The 12,970-nt window shown below is 38.1% G+C and overlaps 1 protein-coding gene across 4 annotated transcripts in view; it reads right to left on the reverse strand.

Annotated features, from left to right (window-relative positions):
* Positions 1-744: 744 nt before the first annotated feature.
* LOC129370154 (nucleolar protein 4-like) overlaps positions 745-12,970 on the reverse strand; it is a 40,718-nt gene continuing 28,492 nt past the window's right edge. Inside the window, exons 7-12 of one of the 4 annotated variants that reach the window (XR_008607022.1) lie at positions 12,562-12,747; positions 11,478-11,666; positions 11,272-11,394; positions 9,897-10,086; positions 5,775-7,996; positions 745-2,453 (exon numbers count right to left, since the gene is read on the reverse strand). Coding sequence is in view for 2 of the 4 variants with exons in the window: in XM_055045868.1 (XP_054901843.1) it covers positions 7,764-7,996; positions 9,897-10,086; positions 11,272-11,394; positions 11,478-11,666; positions 12,562-12,747 (921 nt within the window). In the remaining 2 variants the exon portion in view is untranslated. Of the gene's footprint in view, positions 7,997-9,896; positions 10,087-11,271; positions 11,395-11,477; positions 11,667-12,561; positions 12,748-12,970 lie in introns of all 4 variants that reach the window. The other 3 variants (XR_008607021.1, XM_055045869.1, XM_055045868.1) reach the window with 3 other exon arrangements.

The following is a 12,970-nucleotide window of genomic DNA, read 5'->3' on the forward strand; positions in this document are numbered from 1 at the left end:
AAATGTTCTGGAAAAAACAAGGACATTTCTGAACATCAAAAATCTAAAATGTTTTACTTATGAAACTGGAAAATTTCTGAGATTAATCTAAAAATGTCTCAGTGTTTTATATCAAGTGTTCAAGTTTTTGATTGTGGACATTTTTATGTTTTTTCTAGAAAATTTGAAATTTTGGAGCTCAGAAATTTCCTTATTTATATGTATTAAAAAAAAGTTTCTGGGCTTTTTTCCTCACAAATGTTGCCTTTTCAAACTCAAAGTTTTTTGCATTTTCAGGAAAATTTCCAAGATTAATGTAAACCTTTAAGATGTTTTTTCTCACAAATTTTCAACGTCGAAATTTTCAATTTTTCTCAGTAGAATTTCAGAGATTTATTTAAAAATGTTTATCCGATTTCTGACTTTCTGAAATTCCTTGTTTTTCATTGAGCTTGAAAAACAAATCTCAAAATTTCTGTGCATTTTGATCAAGTTTTTCTTTATTTTTCATCTATAATGACCTTAATTAGCTTTCAGACTTTAGAGAGTCAAACTATTTCTGTTGGTTGTGTCATTCCTTTGTAGATAATCAGATTATCACTACTGATTCCTGCAGCTGGTTACCTCGTCAACAGTTGATTTTTGACTCTCTGCTGCTCTCTAGTGGAGGAAGTAGATAATGCATTAGATAGTTGGTGACGTAGGTAAAACCTGAGACATATTAGCAGACAAAACAAGGAGAAAATAAAAACCAGGACACTAATGTCAGTTTGATAGCTCATCGCACTGTTTTATTCAATTACTGACATCTCAGGAGAAGAGGAGAGCTTCGCAGCTCCTGCAGTTGGTAAACCAGTGTTTTGCTTCCTGTTTTTTTCTCACTTTTTTTTCATTTTTATCCATTTTTTTTTTTTTTTTAGTTTTTAGTTTTTCATAGCGTTGATGCAACACTGAAAAAAAGCGCTATTTCCAAACGAACACAGGTCCCTCGTTAGTGATATGTAAGAGGCAGAGAAAATCTCACCTGGACAGTTTTGCATGAAACATACCAATGAAAAAAAGGTTCAACCTTTTCTTTTCTCTTTTTTTTCTTTTTGTAGTTTCACATATATTAATAAATATCAATACCAATAAACACTCAAAAAGAAAAACCCAAAATATTCAGTCACAGGTACTGGAAAAAGCTCCACCTTTAAATCACAATGATAAATGTACAAAACAATAGACATCTCATATAAATGTTAATGGTTTTTTTTTTTTTTTTTTTAAGTTTAGAGACTTAACTCTCATTTTAGAAGAAAGTAGCGGATAAAACTAAAGTTGGAGAATCAGTATTTCCTGAGGTTTATGAGTTCCCCTTTAAAGGCCAGAAGAGGGGAATGGCTTTCATGTTACCAGGAGATGTTACAACAAGTCAAAGTGAACCTTTCAGGGCACCAGTCGGATTAAGAACGAGGAGTTTTTCCCCGACAACACGCCAGGATACTAAGTCAATACGAGCACTTATAGTAGAATAATAAATGTACCGACATCCCACCGTTCTCTGCTCACTCTGTTTAGGCCACAACAGGGTTAAAAACTGTTAAAGTCATCTTAATCCTTAATAAATCTTTGCTGGTCCACTTTGAGAAGTTGTGAAACTCCCCCTTGTGTTTTTTTTTCTCTTAAATATCACCATTTTAAATGCTGGAAGCCACCACATCGCCGTCGTGCACGGCTCACTCTGACCGAGTCGTCGGAGAAGTCACGACGCAGTGAAACAACGGAAAGCAAAAACTCTCTAAGCGAATGAACACAGATCAGGGCGAGGGGAGGATAGATGAGAGGAGCGGGCGAGAGAGAGAGGGGGGGAAAGAATAAGATGCAAAAAACAAACAAAAAACGCAAAATATTCTCAAAAACTGTACATGTAAACATCACACTTTCACTGAGTCCAAAACCAGAAAGGGAAAATACAAAGCTTCACACAGGTTTACAGTACGAACCCCTGCACAGAGCTACAGTCTCTTACCAGTGCAGGAGAGGCAACAACTCAAATAATATAAATAACAATAGAAGTTATACAGACCATCACAAAATGATAAGTTAAAACAGGCAAGGGCTAAAACCACTTTGATTTTTTTAACAGTGCTGTACCCACAGAAAAACAAAAGGTTCAAAACATCTTTTATCACTCTTTGTACAGCTATACAGTACATTTATCTGACCACTTTAGCAATCCACAAGCTACCAGGGCATTTTAGTCAACACCAATAGATTACATTGTCAAGTCAATACAAAGAGCAAAAAATCATTGGGCGTCGTTGGGAAATATAACAAAACAACAACATGACGACAAGTTTTTTTCGCTGTTGGTCACAGTAACTTCAGCACACAGCTAAACGTGTTTGCTCAGCGGGGGGTCAGAGGGCGCGGGGAGCCGATCTGCAGGCGGGGGTTTGGTTTGGATGGACGGGCCTCAGCCTGGCGCTGAGCTGCAGGGGGAGAGGAGGAGAGGTTCTGCTACGCTAACAAACAGGACGGGGGACGTGGAAGACGTGTGAGCGCTCGTCTGCGGTTGCGTCCAGAGGGGTGTCGCAAAAATACCAGAGGAGGCGGAAAAAATTCAGTTCTGAAGACGGTAAAAATGGTCAGATATTTACCAGATTAGATCAATATTAAACCTAAATTGTGTAGAAAAACACACAACAGATCTCACATTGTCATTGATTAAATAATAATGAAGCTTAACTGAAAAACTGAAGCTGTTTTTGTACAGTAAAATTACACTGTAAAAAATAAACAGCAATTTATTTCAGTTTTCAAAGTCATTTTATTCATACATTTATAAATGTCATCATTCCAAATTAAGTATTTCATTCAGAAACTAAATTTAGTTTACAAAATATATTTTTAGCTTTCAAATTAGTAACCTAAACATTTAGATTTCAAACTAAATATTTAGCTTAAAAACTAATAGACATTTAGTTTGAAAACAAAATATTTAACACCACATTATATATTTATTTTGCAAACTAAATTTTTAGTGGTAAGGTAAATATTTTTCAAACTAAACATTTATAGCTATTTATAGCTACATATTTACTTACCTAGCAACCTAAACAGATAGCAATCTGAATATTTAGTTTGAAAATAAATGTTTTCAATAAGCTAAATATTTAGCTTTTACCTATAAAGCAAATATTTAGCTTACTGCTAAATATTTAGTTAAATATTTGGTTTATAGCTAAATATTTATGCAAATTCCTATTTATAAATGGCACCTTATAGTCCAGTAGGTTTGGTTCATATAAGGACAAAAACTGCAACATTTATTACATTTTCAGTTGTTGCAGTTTGCTTTCACACTGCACTGTGTCAAAGAATCTAATTGAAAAGGCTGTTCCACCCCTCACCTGTGGGGGCGCTGCACCAAGAACTACTGAAGGAAACAACAGGAACTGAAGGAAAAAACTAGCTTTAGCAGAACTAATGTTTAGTGGTTTGGGCTCAGCACAACTAACTTTTTAGGTAGCTTGACTGATGTTTGCAAATCACAGAACAATGTCCATGCGACAAATGGTGTGCTTATATGGTTCCTCCATATATGGTTTCACTTCAGTTTTTAATAAGTAATGGCACATCTAATAAGGAATCCGTTGTGTATGTTTATAGACAATGTCAAGATTTAAATGAGATCATTTTTATAATGTCCTGATTTTTAAAGCGCTAGAACTGAAAGGTAGACATTTATTATAAATGTATTATGTGCATTGGTTTTCTTCAGATATTTATTTGTTGGGGTTCTCATAAAATTAGTACTTCATTCTCCTAAAATTACAAATGTATTCAGATAGTATTGAGGCATTATTCTCATATTATTTCAACTTTGTAGTTTTATGTCTTTTTTATCATAATAGAGAAAAAAATCTTAGCTTCCATCATAGAGTTGACCTGAATTCAACATCAAAAATAAATGGAAACTGTAAAACACTCTTGTAAAACAAGATGGCCACCGTTTAAACTATGGAAAGCCAGAGTGCATTGGTGAAACAAAATCTAGATTTTCCAAAAATTAAATCTTCAAAAACCAAAAATTTGATTAAACGTTCAAATTGATTATAGCCCACATATATCTAATGCATTTGGAAGCCTTCTCCTGACTGATACCTTGATTATTTCTCATCTCATTTTACATCACAGAAACTTTGCATTTGAACAAACAATAGATTTTTCATTTCTATTGCAAATAAATGTTGCAGGCATTTTTGAATGCAGAGTTTAGGTCTGAGCCTCTGTTTTGAAACACCCCTCAGACAGGACATGGACGGAGAAGGACATGTTTGCTATATTTGTGTGTGGACTGAAGCTGAGATCTCAAATGAGGTATTGACACGCCGAAGCCACCATCTTAAATTTTCCTAATCCTGAGCTATAAAGTGCTTCCAAATTTGAAATATATGATAGAAAATAAATGGGAATGTTGCTCGGCCCAGTCATAAGACAAATAAAAGAACCGTTAGGTCATGCATGTCCAACTTGGAAACCAGATGGATGAAAAACACGTGTGAAAAGTTTTAAAGATACAGAAATATATTTCCTATCATCTCAAGACTAATCGATAAGGTGCAAGCCGCTTTGTGGCCGCTCGAAGAGTCAGTAGCTGCGTTTCCATTAACAATAAAATTGTGCAAATTCAAATTATGAAAATAAATTTGCTTAAAGGAAACATGGCAAGTCTTAAAAAAACTGGCGGTTTTATAGCAGTAGCGAAATTGGTTTATCTGCAATAGACACAATCAAGTTACATGATCAATAATAAGATGTTACTACTGGCAGAAAGAAGAAGAAGAAGAAGACAGGAAGTAGCTGGAGGATGATGACATGCCATGTTTTTTAATGATTCATTGCATGAACAAATTTATTTATGGGTGATTTTAATTGCATTTCTTATTGAAGGAAAAAATCCCAATTGAAATGTTTTATTTTTTTATATTAGCAGAATATTGACAATGTTATGTGCTCATTTGTAATGAGTGCAGTTGGTAGCACCACGGGCGAGTCCATTGATATAGCGTTGCACAAATTAAAATTTGTTTAATAGAAACACGCCAACTTGAAAAAATTCTCCTGTTTTTTAATAAAACGTTCTTGTACTAGTATCTGGTTGTTTTTTATATCAAAATAGATGTATTTTAAAAAAAAACTGCAATGAGAAACGTTTTAGTCATCACATGAGTCATATGATGAGCCGCTAAATGTTACTACTAGCAGAAACAACAAAGAAGTCAACAGGAAGTGGTATTAGGATGATGGTGTTTTTGTTTGTTTTTGTCAGGCAATCTGCAGCTGGCTCCACCAGAGCTCTCACAGCATGAAAAGTTGTGTATCATCTAACGTGTTAAATCCATAGTTTATCTGTGAAAACCCCAAAATGGTGCATATGTAGCCGATTCCCATGAAGGCGGAGCTTGTCGCGCCAACCCCTGAATGAAATGCAGGCGTCTCCTCTGATTGGCGACTGAATCAGAAATATATCTCATTTAACTGTTTGCATCAATGGCTTATTGCATCATGGAAACACAGCAGTTGCGAAATTGAGTATTTTGTGACATTAGTGGAAGATTCACGCACATTTGTAATGGAAACGCAGCTTCTGTTAGGAATGTTTCAGCCGACTGAATTAAATCTTCACAGGTTGTACAAACTGGGCCACTCCACTTCCACTCTGCAAGCACGAAATCAGCACAACATTAAGACAACTGGAAAACACACACACACACACAGACAATCTGTTTTTGTGCTGAGTGACTCACCAGTAGGAGATGTTCGTCTGTGCTCTGACACTCTGAACAAACACACACCGTAGCAGAAAGCCGGGAGAGTAAACTGCGATGCGATCACATCTTCTCCAGATTGTCTCTTGTTTCTTGTCGAACAGCGTGTCAGGACGCATAGAGGAACCCGGGGACGCCGCCGAGGTCGTGGGGACAGACGGGACGACGGAGGGAGGTGGACGAGAAGGAGGAGAAGGAAGAGGAGCGTGTGCCGCCTGTCAGTAGCACACGCGTCTAAGCTTCACTCTGTGTGCCTTTTTTACAAAAGAAATCTATAGAAAACGCTTCAAAACACGCAAAAGTAAAACGAGACGTGCAACATCGAGTCTCGTTTTTCTGCCAGGTCCTTTCTGTCACAGCAAGAACGACTGATGGCGCCTCAGTCATGAGGTCAGCACTGACGACGAACAACAACATTGATATTGGCTACAATGCTGCATTAGATATCTCTTCTTTTTACAAACTCGACTGTTGGAGCAAAAGACGGCTGAGGTGAAACTCCTTCACTTTAAAAACAAATTAACTCCATATTGCACCTTTTTCTTTTACTTCCCACTAGCACTGGTTCCCAACCAAACAGTCTAAATATTATATTAATCTTTTTCTCCCTGACAAGTAGAGGTGCATCTCAGTTAATAATTATAATTATTATAATAATAATATCGCTGAAAAGTTTGTTTATTCCACTAGTTGAATTTAAATTGTGAAACTCAGAGATTAATTACCCATCCATGTATATATTTTGTATATATTTTAAGCATTTATCAATGTGATGGATGCACAAAATCCAATATTTTTATCTCAAGAATGCTCTCAAACTTTTTTCTTTCACCAAACTTTCCATTAAAAAGCTACTTGATAGTCCTGTTTGCACTTTAAATGTTAACTATGTTAAAATCCATTCTTTGAGGGAAGGTTATGTGCTGCAATCTAAATGTTTTTGTAAGACCATGTTAAGTTTAAATTTGGAAAATCTGTCATTTTTGGCCACAACAATCACAAAAAAGTCACAATAAAATCCTGGAGGGACTCACTATAAGTGTATATAATAAAGAAATCTCTTTCTCAGAACATTTGAATATTATATATTCATGGAGCGCTGTAGTTATGCATTTATGGAAAGTTGAGTGGAAGGAAAAACCGCATTTGTTTGAGAATTATCAGAAACATTAACGCATCATTATAAATAAGACAAGAGTTTCACTTTGAATTGAAATACTGGAATAAATAACCAATTCAAGGACTTTCTAATTCATCAGGATGGATTTCTGACCCACGTTTTCTAAAATTTTTCTGCCTTTTCACTCATGACAACTAACAGCCTGCCATAGAGTTTTACACAAAAATAAACTGAAAGTAAAATCAACCTAGCTAAAGACATTCTTACAAATCTGTCAGATCTTCTTTTTTGTCACTGTGTTTAGGTTAATCCCTTCGTTCGTTCTTGTATTTTTATTACATTTTTTTGGCGTATGTTGTAAAATCAGCAGCTGTTGAGGTTAACACGGTGTTAAAGTGAGAGGATAAAACCCGATTAAACCTGCACACGTTTTCAGGTTTAATACCAGAAATAACGGTGCTGATTCGCTAATTTGATGGTTTTGGGGTTAAACTAATGTAACACCTCATCAGTACACATCGTTTTTTTTTTGTTTTTGTTTTTTCTGATCATCGCTTCCTGAGACAAATGGAGGTTTCCACTGGTGTGATGAAGTTGATGGGATGGCTACACAAAGCAGGGCACTAAGGTCAACCAAATGCATAAATCGTCATGTTTCAGCCCGTGATATGTTTCAGAACATAGCCGTGTGGGAACAAGTGGAGGTTCCATGCCTATGTTACCCACGATGCACTGCGGTATCGCTCATGTCGGATCGTGTCTTTGTGTGTGAAAGTCTGCCAGGATGTGAGAGACACAGAGGAGGACAGGCTGAGGGGGGGAGGGCGTTGGCACGGTTTGGTTTGGACTCAGTTCTGCTGCAGGATCAGGTTCTCCAGCTCGTCCGCCGAGCGGAGCAGGAAGGCCGCGGACTCCCGGTACCCGGCGATTAGCTGCCTCACCGCCGTCACCTCTGGAGGGCTGAGCTGGGCGGACGCCCCGCCGCCGCCGCCACCCTGACCGTGACTGTTGGAGGCGGAGGAGGACGAGGAGGATGAAGAGGAGTTTGGGCCGACGGACTTCATGCTCAGATCTGTGGGACCTGCGGAGTTAACAGGTTGAACATTCGACAGATATGAGACATTCATATCATTACATGATTATCAGCTGAATTGTCCAGCCCTATTTTACATCTGGATGAGTTTTTTTTAAGAGCTTGGTCTTTTTCATGAAGAACCAGAGACTCAAATGGAAGTATAAAAAGGTGCAAAATGTGAAATTTGCATAAAGTTCACGCATATTATGTTTTGTTGTGCTTTTCTTAAGTCCTACAGTTTTGTTCCTGGAGTATTTTGAGTAGCTGATTGTGATTGGTTCTGTTTCATCTAAGAAATACTCTGATTGGACGAAGACAATCCATCTGTGCTGCCATTGTGGTTTATTTACATAGGCTTTCAGTGGTGAATGCAGTTGTCTGCATGTTGACAATGTAAAATACCCGTCAAATTTTGAATCTTTTTGGCCTTCTTGTTGTTCCATAGAAGCCACAGGGGAGCATGCCAAGCATTTATTTATCAACAAAGTGCAGGATATAAACGCTGAACACCACAAATTATTATTTGTTTACATAAATATATGCGTTCACATCTGTTTCACTGCACAGTTAAACTGGTGGTGGAAAGAAAACGCCTCAGAAATGCAGTTTTAGGGCAAAACTGCATGATGATGTCTAGTTATCCATATTCACTGCAGGTGCAAAGCCCTCACACAATGCCACGATAAAAACACAGAATAATCTAAACTTTAGTTTGAGTACACTTAGTCTACACTTTGTTGCCTGGCAGGATGGTAAAGGAAGTAAGAACTCTATCCACTGCTTTAGTGGACGATAATACTGCTTCTACATCTAAATAAAAACTAAAGCATTTCGCACATATTTACTAGTAGTGAGTATAAATGTGTCAAGCGTTTGGAACAATTTATTCCACACATCTTCAATAAAGTAGATTTCTGAGCACATCGCTGGCAGATGGAATTAAAAACATTGCCTCAGTGGGACATTCTGGCATTTATCTGCGTTCTCTTTGACACATCACATGTTTTTTTAATAGCTTTATGTTAAATCTTTGTGTTGAATCATTTAAAACTGATTAAACATTAAAACTGCGGATGTGGTTGAAATGTGAGTAACAGTGTGAGCAGGTGGACAACGAAAGCAGTAAGACCTGAAATATGTGAATGTATATTAGTTAAATATTAGAGCATGCTGGGATTTATGCCACAGAAACTACATGAAAGTAAAGTTGGGCTGAAAATATTGAATATTTAGGAAATATACTACTGTGGTTATTATTATTTAATCTTGCAAGTTTGAAGTATAAAGTTTAAGAGAAGAAAACAGAGTTTATTCATCACCAATTTGAAACTGAACACTAACAAAATAATGGATTTTATGGACAAAATTTGATAAAAATTTTGAGATAAAGAAAGTCAAGTCAGATCCAAAGAATACTAACATGCATGTTCAAATATCAAGAACAGGACTGATGGTTTTGTGTTGAATCTTCTTGCTCAAACTCTAATTTACTCCCCTTGTTTCAGTTCACAGCTTTCAACTTAGAATTAAATGGCATCTTAAATCTGTCAGATTTCCTGTACAAAATGGTGCAGGAAGATATAAATTTGCATATGTCTCCATTAGAAAGTTCTACAACTCTTGAACTACTTAGTTTTCATACAGCTCTTGTTCATTTGAGGCTTAACTCTCCTTTTCTAGAGAGCGAGAGCTCTCACCATTGCAACCAGCGACTCAACATTTTCTCCTCTCTGATTATCGATGTAGGTTCGTCTTTCTCATCCAGACAGTTTTAAAATTGTAGAAGCACTAACAGAGGGACATTGGTGACATTTGAGGTCAGAATTTCTAATTTTTGAATGAATTGAACCAGGCATTAAAAAGTTACTTCTCAGTCTGCCATGTTTGTTCGTAGATCTGGACTCACCATTGGTCTGTGCAGCACTGGAGCTCTGCTGGGTGCTGCCGACTGTCCCGTATCCCCGCAGGTTGTAGTTGAGGCCTCCGTTGGTGTAAAGTTGGTCTTGGGCAAAAGCTGCGCTGGCAATAGTGAACCCTGACGGCGCCACAGGAGCTGCATCCCTTGTGACGGGTTTGTCAACAGAGGCGGTCTCGTCCTGAGAGAAATACACTGGTTTTCAATTTGGGTGGAACAATGCACACAGATTATGCATATTATCACGACCATCTGTTAAAAAGAGTGACCTGTTGATGCTTGGACTCTATTATAGACATTATTTCCTGTTATCATTTGCATGCAATACTGGAGGGAATAAAGACTATTCTTTTATTTTCATCCATAGCGGCGCTGCTGCTATAGAACAAATCCGTTAACAAGATAAAACCTGGAGGTGTTGGTATTATTAATTTAACAAAGGGAAAAATAAGACAGAAAACCATTAAATAACCTGTATTCTACTTTTCACATAGCAAGCGACTGACAACAACTCCACCAATGTATCAAGATCAAACACCAAAAAACACGCAAATATTTCCCACCCAAAAAGAACTGAACGTTCAGTCTGTTACAGTTTTATGTTTTCAGCCTTGATGTTTATTTTGTCATTATTGATCAGTGATCATCTGAACACAGCGGTGGTTGATTAGCTAATCAAAACTAAAGTAAACTGTTCTACTGATCTGATCTGTCAGAGTTGGTGTGTTGGCCGTCTTTTTTCTAACTGAACTGAAACACACCAAACTCTGCAGCACATCTCCATGCTAAGGTTGCCAATTCAAGCATAGCATAACTGAGCTACTTCCCTCTCCAACACTATTTTTTCTTAATTAAAACTTTAACTAGTTGTCATAGAATTGACAAGTACTAGCAAAGCACTGTGTCCCTTTTTCTTTTAAGAATCACACATACATTTAAGATTTATATTGACAGCTAGAACCAATGATAGTCATTGTTGGCGAGCAGCAGAAAGTTGCCAATTATTTCACTTCTAAGATGGACAAAATTTGTTATAAGTGAAATAATCTGCCAGTGCAACTAGTATTTTTCATCAATGTTTTTGAGTTATTAACAAGTTCCTATGTTTTACTGGGGTCGTTTTGTCTTACCTCAAGTGCACTAAGATATTTGCACAAGAAACTACACCAAAAATACTTTTGCAGTGAAATAGTAATTTCCACCCAACAGCCATCCTGTCTCCTTCACTTGTGATTGGTCGTAAATGTTTCGTCTCATCGGTGTATGTGCATCGTTTGTTTTGTGCAGTTTTTGGTTACTGATGGTTGTGCAGTCTCCTAAATCCCTCCTGGGTATATTCAGACACTCCGCCTGCCAAGACGTTTACCGTCGGTTGGTAGACGTCGAGCCGCATCCTCTTGGCAGCATTTCGGGTTTCGCTCTCACAGGCGGCAGCGAGGATGTTCTCAGCCATGGCAGAGGTGAGGTGAGGGGGCGTAGGACGGATCTGCTGACATGTTTGGCAGCATTATTCATACTTTTTCATATCAAGGAGTTTAATTGGGATGACAACTTTTCGTTTTCTTTTTTTACCTCGAAGCCGCCTTTTTTCATGCGGCGGCAGGATTTGAGGTAGGTGCGGATGCGCTTGCGGGAGCGCTCCTGGAACTCCGGGAACTGGCGGCTGCAGGACTCGATGATGGCCTGGATCTTCTCCTTGGGTTGCTTGGAGATGGGCACCATGCGGTCCAGATTCTCATCCACAAACAGACGCACAAACATCTGACAGACGCCATGAGCAAGGGGGAGGGGAGAGAGAGAGAGTGGAGGAGAAAGAATGGAGAGAGGGGGAGCGAGGTCGAATGACGGGTAGGAAACAAAAGGCAGAAAAGAGGAGGCGGGGATGATGGGGAGCGAAAGAGGAGAGGCAGGGGGTGGAGGAGTGGAAATAAAGTCAGTGGATAAAATCTCTGGCGTTTGCTTTTTCCCTCACATTTGCATTTCCGCAACTCTCCGGTTATATTGGTTTTCTGAGGCTTGTTCAGGCTCAGCCAGTAAATCACACAAAGCAAGCAGAGCAGTTTGGCTTGCATTTTCCATCTTTGTATAATACCAGCTCAAAGTAATAACACATTTCATCATAGGACACACAAACAATAAGGGTGTCTTCACACCTCACAGTATGTAGACGCGGTAAAACTGGTGAATGAAGTTGCAACATTTTTGCATTTTCTGCTGCTGTGATTTGCTTTCACGCTGCATTGAGTCAGATGAACATTTGAAAAACCTGTTCCCCTTCTTGCCTCTGGGGGCACTGCACATAGAACTTCTGAAGAAAACATAATGAAAATCTCTGAAGAAGACACTGAGCACAGCTTCCTTCTTCACAAAATGTAAATAAAGCAAGAGTAGCATCAGATTTTAGTGATTGTGGGATTCCTTTTCTGTCTTTGGTAAAACACCACTAACTATTTCTCCAGTTAGCAAAAGACTGTTGAGTTTGTTTTGGTTGTATTTACCCAGAATGCCCTGTGCTACAGTTGGTGTCCTACTTTTGGAGCAATCTTTGGTTCACATCATGCAATCAAACCAGGACAGAGGTTTTCAGGTGGACCAGATGATTCCCCAGTTGATATGGCAGACATGTTTGGCAGGATCAGTTTGACTGGATACTCACATTGAAGGCTTTGAGTCTCTCAGGATCCATCCCCTCGGCGTCATTGATCCTATCGTTGTCGTCATGGTCGTCGTGATCGTCGTCATCGTCGTCGATTATTTGCGCCCGACTGGAGGTCAAGTCCTCAGCGCTCATGCTCAGCTCTGTTTTCACCAAGTCATAACTCCCTGAGCTGTAAGGAGGCGACTGAAGACAAACCAGAAGGATGCTATTGATTAATCTATTGATTATTCTGATGATAAATTGATAAACTGGATTAAAAAATTGGCACATTTTGCAGATTTTTTATTTCAGTCTTTAATATGAATAAAAGCTGGACAATAAATTATTTATAATATCTCTATAGACACATGATCAATATTTATAGATAATATGTCACTAAACTGGTTGATTCAGGCTGATTAATCGT

The sequence above is a fragment of the Poeciliopsis prolifica genome, unplaced genomic scaffold (assembly GCF_027474105.1).
Source record: "Poeciliopsis prolifica strain line A6 unplaced genomic scaffold, Auburn_PproV2 SCAFFOLD023, whole genome shotgun sequence".
NCBI lineage: Eukaryota > Metazoa > Chordata > Actinopteri > Cyprinodontiformes > Poeciliidae > Poeciliopsis > Poeciliopsis prolifica.